We start from the raw sequence: 15,303 nt of genomic DNA on the forward strand, positions 1-15,303 counted from the left end.
GGTCTGAGGTCAAAGCAGACATACAGTTCATATCACACCACACTGAAAGCATCCAAATGCACATTTCTCTTAAGAGCATTTACAATTGAACCATGCATACTCCCATGACTCAGTAAGAACTGTGTGACGTTCACTGACATCACTGCAGACCCCCAGGAGATCAGCAGGTGGCAGATGCACAGTTCTACAGCATCCATTGATTAGATAAAGTACATCTATCTCTAGACCTGTATCATATCTCATATATTTTATACTGTATCAGTACACGGCATGTATAATATAATTACTTGACAAAATGTTTCAGAGAATCGCTTGCTCATCTGCACTGACTCCATTTGCTGCCGTGTGACATGCATTAATAATGGACAAACTGCAGCTGGAGGAAGCTTTATGGCTACAAGCAGGCATGGGAATGATTAAATAGTAACTGTACGTGTCAGCAACTGAGTCACTTCTTGTCTACATAAAACTTAAATGATGAATTGACAGTTTCTCCATTATCACTTCACGCCCCCGACTTAAATTAATTCACCATTTGTCACATGGGCTGTACAGAGGCTGACTGTTTAAAGAACTCCTCTTGTAGGCTCTCTATTTATAGCACAGCTGTCTCGTCAGCTACTCAACATCTGAACAACAGTCAGTAAAATCTGCCATACTTCCCATCCTGAGATCAAAGTGTTGAACATCTAAAATCACCCACTGTGTCCCAGAACTAAAGCAGCCTTCTTAAAATAGCTGTCAGAGCTCCGCGAGCAGCCTCGCTCCTTTAGACTGACTATAGCAGCGTGTTTCTAGGACAGACTGCCATGTGCAGGAGGCCTGGGGGATCTGCAACCCCAACAGGCACACACTGACAGAATCAGTCAAACCCAGAAGCAGGAATGATAAAAGAGTTTGGCAGATCTTGTAATAACACATCGTGCTCGCACGTGGGCACAAATCTATTTCTAAATACTGAAAGATTCAAGATGTTGCTGTGACTTCAGTTTCCGAGAGACCCAAGGACGTGACGAGGACACTGTAATAATAAACCAAACACACAACATGGACAGTGTGTGTCAGTACCAATAATATGCTTTGCCTTTTCTCTGGAGTCTTCAATACTGTTTGGCGATGCTAGCAAGGGCTTCCAATATGCCAAGAGGTTTAGTTTTAATATATTTTACTCCTTTAAATACCTAAACCCCAATTAAACAGCTTTTTTTTCCAACAGTCTGTAGTATTAGACCACAGACTCAAAGTTAACCAAGTCAACTGCTGCCCACAGACAGACAGACGAACGGACAGATAGACAAAACACTGCGGGAACGAGCAGCAGTTTCCATGGCAACTCTGAGGAAAAGCCGGGGAGGCTGTGATTGGCTGGCAGGCCGGGTCGGGTCGTACCATGTCGGAGGGTTTGAAGGGGTTCCCCTGGCCGCTGATGCCACCAGAGATACTGAAACCAAGACCAGGGTTCTTCTCTATTCTCACACACAACTAGAGAGAGAGAGCGGAGAGAAAAAGACGGACAGAAAACAGAAAAGAAACACAAGTGAAAGTGAAATACAAAGATCATAATCTCTACACAAGCACAGAGGAGACAGACGACATGCACAACAGTGGGGTGCCACGACATGTTTTGGCTGCTGCATTGGAGGTCTTCAGTTCTCTGACAACGACAATGGAGCCACAAATATCCTTGTCAGAGTTTTTCTCTTTGGCATAATGAAAGCCATCTCATATGTGGAAGAGGAAAAAAAACCCAGCAGGGAGATCAGCTGATCCGGGTGGTGTGAATGACTTCATGTTCCTACTGAAACTGGTACTGTGATCTCCATCTGTGAAATATCTCAGATTTAGAAACATGCCTCCAAGGCTTTTTCTAGACCTGTTTCTTCACAAACCGTTGCAGTTAGGTGGCTAAAATTACACTTATTATAATGCTTTGTACCCTTCAGTTAACAGCTTGTCGTCCTTATGTGGAACCTTCTGAATCCACTTGCCGTCATCAGCATCTGACCTGTTAACCATCATGTTCTGTTATTAACCCATCAGATCTGGTTAGTTAGTTAACATAAACCACTAGTGACGCTGCAAACTGAACTTGCCAGCTGGTTTTGGTTAGGTGTCAAAGCCACCTACATCTCTGTATCACTTTCCTTTAACCATTTCTATTGCTTGTGTGCATTAGTCTCAAATTGTTTGATGGCAGAGAGAAGAGAAGTGACTGATCATTTAAAAACAACAGTAACAGCTCCTATAAAGGTTAGCGCAGATGCTTGAGCACTGAAGGCTTTTCCTGATGGAAAAGATGTTTTTGCTCCTTTCCCGACTGGTTTCAGCAAGAGTTTCACACTCCTTTTACGTCATGTGTTTTTCGTTGATCTGATTGGTTGAAGTTAGCCAGTGAGAGATGGTGACAGACAGATGGTCCATCCAATTTATCCAATGACCTACAAAGAATTTTCTGAACGTGTCTGCCCTTTTCCTAACACTTTCCAAAGATGACTTCACAGATGGTTCCGTGTAACAAACCATCTGGCACGTCAGATTAACAGTTACCTACATTCAGGAACAGATTATCTTATCAAACCATTCATCTGTACTGGTAGTGTAAGTGAATAGACATACATCCACAAAACTAATATCTAACCTGGTCACTGCGTATTTAGCCATCATTTGAGCTCAGCCCATTTTCGAACAGACCTCAAAGATGGTGTAGGGTGAGGTTGCTGAAGACAACCAAACAGATGGACAGACAGCCAGACAGATACCTGTTCCTGGAAACCATCCTGGCTCTTCTGGCCTTTAGTCTGCAACAGGCAGCGAGCGCTCTGAGGCCGCGGGTTAGTGTGGGTCATGACAGCCTGGTTGCTATGGACCATGCCCTGGTTGCCGTGGTACTGGGGGTTGGTGGCAGGGAGGGAGGGCTGGTGGGAGGTGTGGGAGGAATGGGGGTTGTACTGGGGCTGGTTTCCAGATGGGGACAGGGCCATGGGCAGGCCGGAGCTGGGGTAAGCCTGGCCAGGAGCAGGATGGCCTGGACAAAACAAAACAAAACAAAACCCCAAAATAAATCTTTACGGGCTTCAAATGAACCCTTTGTACCACTGAATTTATGATCATTTACCTTGAGACATGTTGCCTTGGTACTGCCCCGGCCCCCCAGATGGAACCACGGACAAGGGCATCCCTGGTTGGTATTGGCCCCCTTTGCTCATCATCCCGTCGTAGCCCTGCTGCCCGACCACACGATGGGGCGTAGTGGAGGAGGAGGAGGAGGAAGAGGAAGTGACGATCATGTGTGTGTTGTGTGATTGGTGGGAAGGGTTGTGGGAGTGGGCACTCTGTGGACAGAGGAGGGGCACTTACAGACACGCTCTATGGATACTATGGATGCTGGTTCATTTATAAGAAATGTACGCAAGTTCCTTTCTTCCTTGGAAGCCTCCTTACTCATGGAAACATCTATAGACTACTTTCATACACCAGCTGTAAAATGAGCCTCTGTAGTTAATTTAAACACAAGATACTTGTGCCCAAAAAGAGGATTAATTCTCAATGAAGAACCTTGGACCCCTACTCTGCCTCTATACATGCCAAAGAGCAGTGATTCCTAACACGTCTCCGGGGGTCATCAGTTGGATACCTCCCTTCAACGGTGTTTCCCTAGTGCTAGTTCACACTGCTCCTTCCTACACAATCCAAACAGCACTGCCACATTCAACTGACCCAGGCCTGTTTAGAAGATGCTCCAGGCAGTGGCCAGTACCGATGCTACCATTTAGCTAATGCTAATGCTAACCGCTAAGAAGAACAGAAGAAGACAATACAGTTCCGATGCTACATTTAGCTAATGCTAATGCTAAATGCTAACCGCTACCTGCTAAGAGGAAAAGAAGAAGACAATAAAGCTAGATTCACCTATACTGTTAACTGCTAACTGCTAGATGCCAATACTAACTGCTAAGATACTACTATACTACCACCGCTGTAAAGTGTAATGCCGTAAAGTTTAGCCAAGGTGAACACGGTGTCGATCATCAGTGTAAAACAGGCAGAATAAAACACAGTTAAACTAAGATGAAAAGGTTCCAGGATAAGACAACGACTCCAACCTTTTTCATGAGATTGTCAGGTGGGACGTCCCTCCTGCCAAGCGAGTAGGGAGCCCACTGGTTGCTTCCTGACACCCCTTCCTGGTCATTATCGAGCATGGCAGCCTGCTGGGAGGGGGTCTGAGAGAGAAACAGAGAGACACAGGGTGACCATTACTAAAACTGAACATTTAACTTTAGTAGCCTTTGCCTGCAGAGTGTCAGACAGGTTCGTATGAGTGTTATGTGAGCTTCTGTTGTTTTAGGTTTGTATACTGTAGGGCTATAACAACTTATAAGTAAATAGGTTTTCCCTTCTTGGTGAAGTAAATCAATGTTAATACGCACCAGTCAACATAGTCTGATGGCCGATGCAGCTGATAAATACTGTATCTGAAGAGAAAGTGATTTAACACCAAGAGCTTCTCATTCAAAGCACCTAAAAAGCTAGCTTTTAGGTCTTAAATCCTAATCTTAAATTTTAAATATTTCTCTGCAACATTAAATAAACAACAATCAAAGTTAACAAATGTAGTCCAGACAATCCACCAACTTTCAACAGATTCAGATGTTGCTAAATCCTGATTAGCTCATCAAAGCATGCGCCATCCCCTTTTCCTAACTGGGCGCCCCCCACTCCAAACCAGTGAGAAGCACAGACAGAAAAAAAGACATACTGAAATGTGTTCACTTAGCATCCCATAGTAAGAAGCTGTTTGAGAAAACAAATTTCAGGGCCTTTAAAAACGGTGACTATTTTTTTACGTGGTGGGCAGTAACAAACCAACTAATACGCTGGGTCCATGGTAAGCCCTAACACACACAACAGAGTTTGAATGATGAAGACAAATTTGATGAGCTGCTTCAATCTCTGTTGTTTTGGTAACCTTGATATGGTGAAATTGGGCCCAAAAACCTTAAAATGCCAATCCACCACCAGCATCTGTTCTTTGGCTGCTACACTTGGTGTTTTAAGTGGATTTAAGTGTATCATACCCAGTCCATCAATATTCACATTTTGAGGTAGACAAGGTAGTTAATAATGCAAATTATAAGAGTCACACAGTTAAATAATAGTTCATGGTTGCTGTAGTTGGGTGAAGAGGCAGTGGCAGCTAGTCTCTATAATTACCTATGTGTGCAGTAATAAGAGTACCAGGGGTTCATTGTTCTCAGAGGGATACTCACAGCGTTAGCAGACGGAGGAGGAGGTAGTGGCAGCCAGCGGCCAGCAGGGGGCTCATGCTTAGTGTTATTGTAAAGGTTAAAGTTCAAAGTGCTGCTGCGCCCCTGGCCGTGACCCCCGCCCTGACAGAGCATGCCCAGCGTGAGCGTGTTGTGCTTTAGGACACCACTCTGATTGGAGAAGACAACATCACATGACATGGGTGAATGAAGGGGGAGGGGAGGGGGGGCGGAGCCCACACAGCGGGCTGCAGCGTTTTCACAACACACTGTGAGCTCCACGGACAAATAAACACAGATAAACAATAACACTGATAAAACAACAACAACAGTGCAGAGTTGCTGAAAGCACAGAGAAATGTTAGCTAGTGAACGGTCAGTACACACAGAGAACATCGTGTCATACAAGCAGCAACTGGTGGATCAGTTCATTCCAACAAGTTTTCAAATTAGCCATGAACTAACATATGTTGATATTTAAACAAACAACAAGTCCAGTCGCTAACTGAAAAAACAATTACTATACAGCTTTTTTTTGACAAGTTGAACATCGTCTCTCAATGCTTCGTTTTAACACCATCCCACAGCTCTGTCCAAATGCCAATGTGTGTTGACACGGCAGGTATGTTTTGCACCATGTGACAGGCTAGGGGGATCATGTGACATATAACTGGACCATACTGATTCTGCATGTTTTAACAAATTTCATCTGTGCTCCAGACATCCTCCCTACCATGTCTGATTGTCCTGTCTGTGGAGGCACCAGTTCTGGTTAAAGAATTTGTTTCACATTTTGGAAAATGTGCTTATTCACTTTCTGGCTGAGAGTTAGGTGAGAAGATTGATTTCACTCTCATGTCTGCATTGTAAACTTGAAGCTGGAGCCAGGAGACATGAAGACAGGTACAATAATATGCCTATCAGCACCTCCGAAGCTTGTTGTTTTACACTGTATAGATTTGTACAGAAGTGAGGTAGTGAGTTTTAAACCCGCTGGCAGAGCCAGGCTAGCTGCTTTTCTGTGCTCTTTATGCGAAGTAAAGCTAATGGCCTGCTGCCATGTCTTAGTATATGTGAAAGTGGTATTGACCTTCTCATCAAACTTTTGGCAAAAAAGCAAATAAGAGCATTTCCAGTTTTTCTGTTCCTAGATCAGTGTTGACACATACACTATAATTACAGCTGGTTCCTGCAAAATGTCTTCATTCTTAACAAGTGATTAAATTGATACTGAAGACAGATTTACAGGTGAAAATATCAGTATCAAATATCATTCCATTGAAATCATCCTGGATGACTTTTCACTCAATCTTGTTGAATCATATTTGCAGTCATGTGATTTGTTGAGCACATATCCAGTAGTGAGTGTGCAGTAGGTCAGGCTGACAGAGCGACAGTGTGGATGGGACACACATGCAGCCGGACACAAATCTGGTCAACCTTACAACACAGACTTACACAGATACAGACAGGGAGGGCCTCCGAATGCTGTGTGTGTGTGTGTGTGTGTGTGTGTGTGTGTGTGTCCCTCTCTCTCTTCAGTGTGTCTGCATTGCATTGACGTACCCTGTCCAATCGCTTGGCCTCTATGTGCCTAAGTAGCTGTTGCCTCCAATCGGCAGGCATCCTGGAGGTGATGTCTTCAGGTTTCTGTGGTACGACAGGTCTTACTTTGATGGTGTCATCAGATGGTTTCTCAGGGCAGGTTGCCAGAGTGTAGTCAGGGGGCATCTTCTCCAGCAGGGCAGCCATGGTAGGACGAGCTGACACTGGACGGGCCTGAGGACAAAGGGTTGCTATTTTATAAAGACCATAAGAAATTAAGATGGACTTGATAGCAATACAATTATTTTATTTAATGCTGAACTGATCAATATTTTTGTATTAATGATGGAAAAAATAACTATGTGTATGTGACACACGCACATGTTGTACACAGTAATGGCTCGGTGAAAAGGCAACTGTTTTGCAATGTGTTTGCCAGGTAAAATGAATAAGATGATAACATGTCTTGTGTTGTGTTTACAGCTTTTAGCACTGTCCCAAAGTCGCCAAACAGGTTCAGACAGGTAAGACTGTTACACCCCATGTATCTGAAGATATCAAACACATGTCAATGCAAAGTAAATGCTATATGGAAATGCATCAGAACGTTATCAGATCTGCTTGACCACATCTGGAGGCAGTCTCACTCACACTGGGTTCAGATCTAAGTAGGCTACACAGCGTCCAGATAATTGTTTTTAAGCTAACATAAAACGTAGGCTGTTGTTGAAATGTAGAGAGAGAGCGAGACGGCTGAAAAGAGAACCGCCTATAACTGCTGATTACATGTCTATTCTGTGCCACGAAAATGCCAAAAAAGATGTGTTATGCAACAGAACTACATGAAAACTGAACGCAATACAAGTGGGAAATGAATAACATACAGTAAGAAATGACTGTGTGTGCAACGGAGTGCACTGTACTGATCTGAGCAGCTGATCCTCTGTTAACAAGGCTCAGAAATGATCTAGTCAGAGTAGTCTACATGCCGTAACAGGGACAAACTGACACAATGTTATTTAAACAAAGAAAGAGTAGAAAGGTAACTTAATGTGTCATATTTGCCGAATTAACAAGAGTTGACAAGTAATTAAGAATTTGGTGGCACAACGTTTCCTCTTAGCAACCAACAGGGAGTCTACAGTCACACTAACAGCTCCATGAGGCTGTGTTTATAGGCACAGTGGCACAAATGTTAACATTAGCAACATGCTAACATGCTGATGGTTAACGGTCATAATGTTTGCACTTAGTGCATCTTAGTTTAGTGTGTTAGCATGCTAACATTTGCTAATTTGCACTAAATTCAAAGTACAGCTGAGGGTGATGGGAATGTCATTAGTTTGCAAGAATAGGACAAATTCAAATTTTGACAAGATGAGTGGAAAGATCAGAAAACTCCATCTGATACTGTTTAACTATCCAGTGGTGCTGTGAGGTTTATTCCAGGCAGATAAGCACTGCAAAGACTGCAGTTACATGCAGACTCTATACCAGACTATCGTGGTGAAGGTGAAGCTCTTTCTGTATTTTCCAACCTTCACCTTTGGCCTTGTGCTTTGGCTAAAGATGACAAGAATTAGACTGCAGTCAAAAGCACTCGATATTAGTTTTCTAGCTCCTAGTTTCATGCTGAAAGGTGCCAGATGAGGTGCTTTGCGCAACTGATCAGTATGCTCTGGACACCTCTCTGTGGCTATTTTTGGAAAGTCTGACTTGGGGCAAACCCAGAACATGCTGAAGGGATTATTTATGGACTTGGGAATGCCTTGGGATCTGGGGATGTGGCTGAGGCACCTGCAGTACTCTACTTAGTCTGCTGCTACAATAGGCTGGACCCAGGTAATTTGTTCAAAAAGGATGGATTAAAATGACCCAAACAAGCATGTGGAGTATATGTTTTTTATTTGTAGCCAAGGAAATGTACTAGGGAAAGTTTAGGGAAAGATGGTGGTCATGTCTAAAAGAAACCAAAGTGATGTTTGGAGACAGGATGCACACGGCCAGTCTCCAATGTCAAAGTCTGATATCAAGTTCTGGATGCAGTGTGACTGCAGCTTTTTGGATTAGAACAGAGCATGTCTGAAGAAATATGGCTTGCTTTAAAAATCAACTGAGTCTGTCCAGACGGTCTCACTATTGATGTAAGTCACTTATTTAATCATTCGATTTTGAAATGTATTAATTAATGTTTATTATTGTTTTTAGAGCTCGATTAATTGATCAGTCAATCCACAGAAAATTAACTGTCAACTACTTTGAATTAATTAATCATGTCGGTAATTTTTCCAAGCCATAAAGGGTTTGCCTGTTTCACCTTTTCCAGTGTGAGGATTTGCTGCTATCATCTGTTTTATATTGTAAATTGCATTAAATAGTAAAATCTTTGGGTTGATGACTGTCTGAAGACGTCACCTTTGGTTCGGGAAACATGTTTTTTGTTATTTTTGACATTTATAGACAAGACCACCAATCAAGTATTTGAGAAACTAATCAGCAAATTAATCAACAGTGAAAATAATTTTAAGATGCATTGTTTTAATTGTATCATGACTCACACTTTAATACTGGATTTTATGGGATTGCCAGTTAAAATAAGTTTTCACTATCTGCTGTGGTGATCGGCTGTCTACCTGAGATGCTCCATAGGTCTCAGTACTGTAGCTTCTGGCAGACAGGGGGCGGCGCTGAGTCAGGCTCTTAGTTGGATAACCAATCATTGGTTTCTTCTGTTCCTGGTAAGTGGGATAGTCGTCATCGTAGCGACCGTTTCTCTTGTTGTGCAGCATCTGGCTCTGGCTGTCGGCCATGTTGGCGAGACCGGAGTGGTCCATGGGGGTGGAGTAGACAAGAGCCCGACTATAAAGAGGGGGGTCCGCCTGTGGAGAGGAGAGTTTCATGAGACCACAGACCATTAAAAAAAGCACCCTAAAAAATACTGAACACAGTGGTCCAACACATAAAATGAATATTACTGTTACTACTGCTTTTTAAATATGTAAATAAAATGTAAATTAAGCACATTTCAATGAACTTGTCTCTATTGGCCACATTTTATACCATTTAAAGACAAAAGCAGTAATATTTGGAACATTCCTATGCTAAGAGTTATGGCCTAACCCTCTCCATTAAACCATATTTTGGGGGGGATTTGGTGGATAGTATTAAACAGATGAACAAGTTATTCATTTGATTCATTAATTTTTACACAAACAACAGATCTCCCACCTGCTGTCTGTACTGAGCTTCCTGCAGCGCCTCCTGCTGGGCTTCATGGACTCTTCGGAACAAAGCGAGCTCTGTAGAGCTCACCAGTGAATCAGCTCTCCTCAAGAACCCTGGCCTGGAGCGCTGTGTTGGGATTGGCTGCTGCTGCTGGCTGGGCGGACCATCCTGGTTGATTGGCGATTGGGGGAAAGAAAACATCTCCAGTGGTGGATATGCACGATACCGAGGGCTCACCAGCTCCTTGGGTAACGTCTTCCCCGGTTGGCTGATGTACTCCAAAGCCTTCGATGAGTGGTTGACATAATCTGGCGTGTTGGGGAAGGGGGGAGGGACCCGACGGTCCATGGTCACCTGATTGGGTAGAATTGTTACCAGTGAGTTTGTGAAAAGTTTTCAGACATTGTTGCTGTCATACAAAACTGTTTTACATGCTGCGTTGCTGAATATGTTATTCAAAGCATATGACTGAGATGATGAGTTTTCCTTTTTGATTTAGTTTACATTTAAAAGCAGCTGATGAGATAAAACATTGAATATATTGTTTTTGTTTGGTTCTAAACTGAGTATATGTCAAAAACGATTAGCAAATGATCACATTCTCTTTTATCTACGTTTTTCACAGCATCCAAACTTTATTAAAATCGGGATTGTAAAAGGTGATGATGTGTTGAAGATGCGTTCGCTGTCTATCTCCATTGCTCTCATGTGGTCAAAAAGCTGCTAACCTGGGGGTTGTAGTTGTGGTCAAAGTGGTATGCCTTCTGGGGGATGGCGGGTTTTTGGTTCTGTCCTGGCTGGTTCGGGTTGCTGGGTCCTTGTCCTGGGAAGACCAGATCCTCATCTAACATGGGGGCAGACTGTGACCGTGCCATGTTGGTCTGCTCCATAGAACCGGGCAACTCCGGACGGTCCAAGCTAGTCTGCTGCTCAATGGATGAACTGTAGCTGTCCATGGGAATACTGTTGAGAGACCAGCAAGAGAAATCAGCCACGATTTTCCTGAGCACTTGACCGACTGACACAACAGGTTGATACTTCTGCTGTAAAGACAAATAACAAGAACGCTGAACTCACCTGTAAACCTTGTAGGAGCCGATGTCAATCTCATCGATGCTCTGCGATTTCTTAAACTTGGATCTCGTCTCCCTCATCATGGGGGACAGGCGGTCTGAGCTTTTACTCATCACCACGGTCACCTTGTTGCCCCCGCTGACACTTAGCTGATCCTTCCTGTTCTGCTCCCCCTGGTTGTTGTGGTACGTCCAGCTGCCGGGCAGAGGCCCCGCGCCTTGCTCCAGCCTTAGAGCAAAACACAAGGGATGGTCATGAAGTGTTATCAATACTATACAATTCCGGCGCCACAGAAATTTTGACAGTGGCACGAGGGGGCTGCTGGTGTTATCTATACCACTGTTTCTCAAGCCTGGTCCTGGAGCCTTTTTTTGAGAAACTTTATGGTCTTCAGATGGTCATAGCTCGAAAACCGTAAGAGATATCAAAAAATGTGCCAAGGTTCATTTCGACCTGACAAAATTATCTACGTTTTAAAGTTTGAATGAAGTCTCTAGGAGAAAGTATGGCGAAGCAGCGGACAATTGAAAAAGGCTGAAATTTGAGGAAATTTCCCATTCATTTATAATGATAAATTCTTCACATTTTTTTGCGAATAACTTGACGAATTATTGACGAAAGAGCTATAAAAGACAGAGCACACCATTCCCGATCGAGCCGCACGTTATGATATATAGTTTGCGATGGTTTTCTCAAAGCTGCGGGACTAGTTACGCGCCGAAATTCTGGCGGAAGATGCTCGAGCCACTCGCCTTCTATAGCTCTTTGAGCTATAGAGGCGAGTGGCTCTTGCGTTGCCTCGTGCCACTAATGAGCCCAAAACGTGAGCTGGACTACAGCAGTGTTCAGAGTTAACAATGGCAGCAGAAGACAAAGACAGGCACAACAGTGTCATTATGGCCTAATAAGTTGTCGTTTCATTTCAATTCAATTATTCATTCTATTTGAACGGCTGATTAAATGTGGGTGTCTGTTCAGAGGTCTGGAACCAGGTCAGGGTGAGTAACATTGAGATCAGAAGTGAAGAACGGGTCCAACAGCTTCATAACAACAGATCTTATACTAACACGTCTTTCGTTCAAGTGAATCTTCAGTTTATAAAGTTGCAGTACCATTACAAACAGATTGATACTGATAATTGCATTGCAGAAGTGTAAGTTATTGAATTTACAGTTATGTAAAACTGAAAAGATCAGAAAATGTTGCTGGATCTAGGAGAGAGAGACTGGTCAAAATATTGCATCTGCTGCCATAATAGTTGGTTGAGATGAAAACCTGCAAAAGCCTGCAGGGGTCATGGGGGGTCATTTCAGGTCTAACTGTGTTGGAGCACCATTCAGTTACCTTGAGTCTATGTCCTTGCGGTCAGGGTTGGGGCTGCAGGTGGGCGTCATGTCCAGTTTGGAGGGAAAAGCCGTTCGGTCCTCCAGCGGGCTGGGGGTTCTGGTCCAGTTCTGCCATGGATTCTGGGTAGGAGGTCCGGACTGTGGGTCGTTGTCCGGAGTGGAGCGTTGGTTGCTGTGGAAGGGGAGCGTCTGAGTGTCCAGCTCCAGAGGCACTCCTACGATTCGCTCTTGCCTGAGGAGGGGGCGACGCCCGTGAGTTGACTGGCTGCGGGGTTTGGAGCCCAGCGGTGGGTTTCCCTGACTGCCAGTAGAGGATGGAGGGTCCAGAGGAGACTCCTCAGCATCAAAACCTGTGTTGTCATAGTGAGGGGCCTCAGACCAATCAAAAGGCTCGCTCAGTGGGCGTCGATCTCCGCGCTGCTGCAGGGTTCCTGATGGAGGGGTTTCTCTCTGTGATAGCAGGGGCTTGGAGTCAATGGGCTTGGGGAACGACTGAGCCAGTCTACAAAAATGCAAAATATTAAACACAAATTATGCCGTGACAAATAATAAAATGAACTGAATTATACCAAACTGCCATATTACATTATTGCGTGCTGTATATTTAATCAGAGTGGGCACTGGGAACAGCATAACTTTCTCTCCCTCTTTCTAATGTCTCTCTGAAATATCAATTTGGCCAATAACCATGTTTGTCGTAATTAATGTTTCTGAGAGCAGCCTTGAACAGAAAATATTAATGCTTTCAACCCCCCTCACTGCCACTTGCAGTTTGCAAATACCGCATGTTTCACAAGTACACAGACAAAGGGACAAGTACGCACACTGTGATCAGTACATCACCCCAGGGCATGAGAAATGACAACTTTAATGTCAAAAAATACGAAAGCCAGCTTTCAACCCGCAGGGGCGCCTTAGAATGAGGAGAGGCATGGCAGGAGTGAGGATAAAGAAATGGGTTTTTTACATTATCATAGATGTACTATTCCATTGATAGAGGAAAGGAAAAGGTTGCTGTTCTTAGACAAAATATCTGAGAGGAAACAGAATAAACAAGCTAATAAAGTCCATATGCAACCTTAGCTACCAGATCACAGGAATGAATGTGAACATCTACCTCACTGTCATCATGACTGTTACATCAACATGTGATATTAACACGTGTCATTTCAAGCTGCACAGACACTGGAAACTAGAGCTGTACCAATATGTAACACAATAATTAGGTTTTTGCATATTTATTGTATTGGCCACTGATAATTAACTAGATGATGAAGTTTTTTCAGTGCAAATTATGGTCACAAGGAAAAAACAAATAAACAAATTTAAGGGATTCTTAACATAAATATATGTTTACATCATGTGTTGATGCTAAAAAAAATTGCGCTCAAGTATCCTTACAGGCTTCAGGCTCCAATCTTCAGTGTTGTTGAGGCTGCACCGAAAATGAATGAATATGGCAGGTGGTGTAAGTCGAGATGTTTCTTGTTGTTTATAGCTGCAACATTTCGGGTTAGGACTCAAAACAGCTTCAAAACACTTTCTGATAGAGTTTTCAACACTCTTTTTCATTCCAGATATGTCAAACTTCATCATAAGTGCGCTGCAATCAGGGGGATAACTTGAGAAGAAGGCCCGAGCCGCTCTCACGAGTGCTAGAGTTTATTTGTCATGTCTGCTTCTTTTTATGTGTTGGAGTAAAAATCCTCTAGACAGTACTGAAGCCTGGACTGGACGGAGAGGGGAGCTGAGGGAGAATCCTGAACGGAAGTCTGCAGCATCCTAATGAGTCTCTCTGACCTTGACTGAGCGAGCAGAGAGACGGGAAAGACACAGAAAGATGGAGGGAGGAGAGGACGGATGGAGCAATTGGATAGATGGATGATAGATGGAGGAGATTGAAGGGAGGGGGTCGGAATGGAAAGAGAAGAGGAGATGATGGATAGTTGGAGGGAGGGATGGTGATGAAATTGAACACGAAGCAGGTGTGTGCATGTGTGTGTGTGTACCTGTTGGTCCAGTGTGTTTGAGGCGCCTGGTCCTTGCTGGGGGGCGGCAGGGCAGGAGCGTGTTGGTGTGTGTGAGAGAGCGTGTGTGAGTGTGTGTTGGCGGGCGGGTTGGAGGAGCCAGAGGAGCCCTGTGAGGGAGAGTAGTCGGAGTAGGTGGCTGAGGAGCCGCTGTGGTTCAGACAGTGGAGCTTATCCACCTCCTCATCTGTAGACTCTGGACAGAGACGGACACAGAGGGACACAGAGAGGGACAGGCGGCTCTGCTCAGCGAAAATGTCACATCCTCTTCTCTCTGATCGCCATCTGTCGCCACAGCTTAAGTGTCTTTCTCATGTCTGGAAAGAAAACCCTGTATCTCATCATATCCCATGTCTTCTTTATCACAACCCCAGAGACAAGCTTGTATTGGTTGTGATATAAGAGTATGTTCAGTTGACAAAACGCACACTTTGGTGGCCTTAAAACCACAGTGACAGCAGTTTCTGTGAACAGCTGATTGATTTCTGACTGTATAATGCTGATATGTCAGAAGAATGAACAGACGTGGCTAATTTCTGTTTTGATGATGATTTAATCAGTTACTCAACATCTGAATGGTTTTGTGTTTAAATACCATGACATAAACATGTCTGATTTTTGCTTTTCTGCCAACAGATAACTAATCCACAGCAATGATACATGGATTATTTAGGCCCAGCTCACTAGACAACATCAGAAAGTGTATCCACAAGTATGTTTAGGCTGAATTTCCTTGAAGCCTGTTTACTGTGCTACACATGCTGGGCGGAAGAAGAATCACATTTCTTTCTGAATCTTATCATCTGTCCCTTAACCCAG

At 43.8% G+C, this 15,303-nt stretch overlaps 1 protein-coding gene across 1 annotated transcript in view; it reads right to left on the reverse strand.

Moving 5' to 3' along the window:
- The window catches only part of lrrc7 (leucine rich repeat containing 7), a 40,290-nt gene that overhangs the window by 4,446 nt on the left and 20,541 nt on the right, over nucleotides 1-15,303 (reverse strand). Inside the window, exons 21-32 of the mRNA XM_041935289.1 lie at nucleotides 14,467-14,680; nucleotides 12,456-12,959; nucleotides 11,115-11,339; nucleotides 10,766-11,000; nucleotides 10,041-10,391; nucleotides 9,446-9,691; nucleotides 6,834-7,046; nucleotides 5,271-5,438; nucleotides 4,104-4,223; nucleotides 3,116-3,332; nucleotides 2,760-3,043; nucleotides 1,390-1,482 (exon numbers count right to left, since the gene is read on the reverse strand). Of these exons, the coding sequence (XP_041791223.1) occupies nucleotides 1,390-1,482; nucleotides 2,760-3,043; nucleotides 3,116-3,332; nucleotides 4,104-4,223; nucleotides 5,271-5,438; nucleotides 6,834-7,046; nucleotides 9,446-9,691; nucleotides 10,041-10,391; nucleotides 10,766-11,000; nucleotides 11,115-11,339; nucleotides 12,456-12,959; nucleotides 14,467-14,680 (2,870 nt within the window). The remainder of the gene's footprint in view (nucleotides 1-1,389; nucleotides 1,483-2,759; nucleotides 3,044-3,115; nucleotides 3,333-4,103; nucleotides 4,224-5,270; nucleotides 5,439-6,833; nucleotides 7,047-9,445; nucleotides 9,692-10,040; nucleotides 10,392-10,765; nucleotides 11,001-11,114; nucleotides 11,340-12,455; nucleotides 12,960-14,466; nucleotides 14,681-15,303) is intronic.

The sequence above is a fragment of the Chelmon rostratus genome, chromosome 4, assembly GCF_017976325.1.
Source record: "Chelmon rostratus isolate fCheRos1 chromosome 4, fCheRos1.pri, whole genome shotgun sequence".
In the NCBI taxonomy this organism is placed as follows: domain Eukaryota; kingdom Metazoa; phylum Chordata; class Actinopteri; order Chaetodontiformes; family Chaetodontidae; genus Chelmon; species Chelmon rostratus.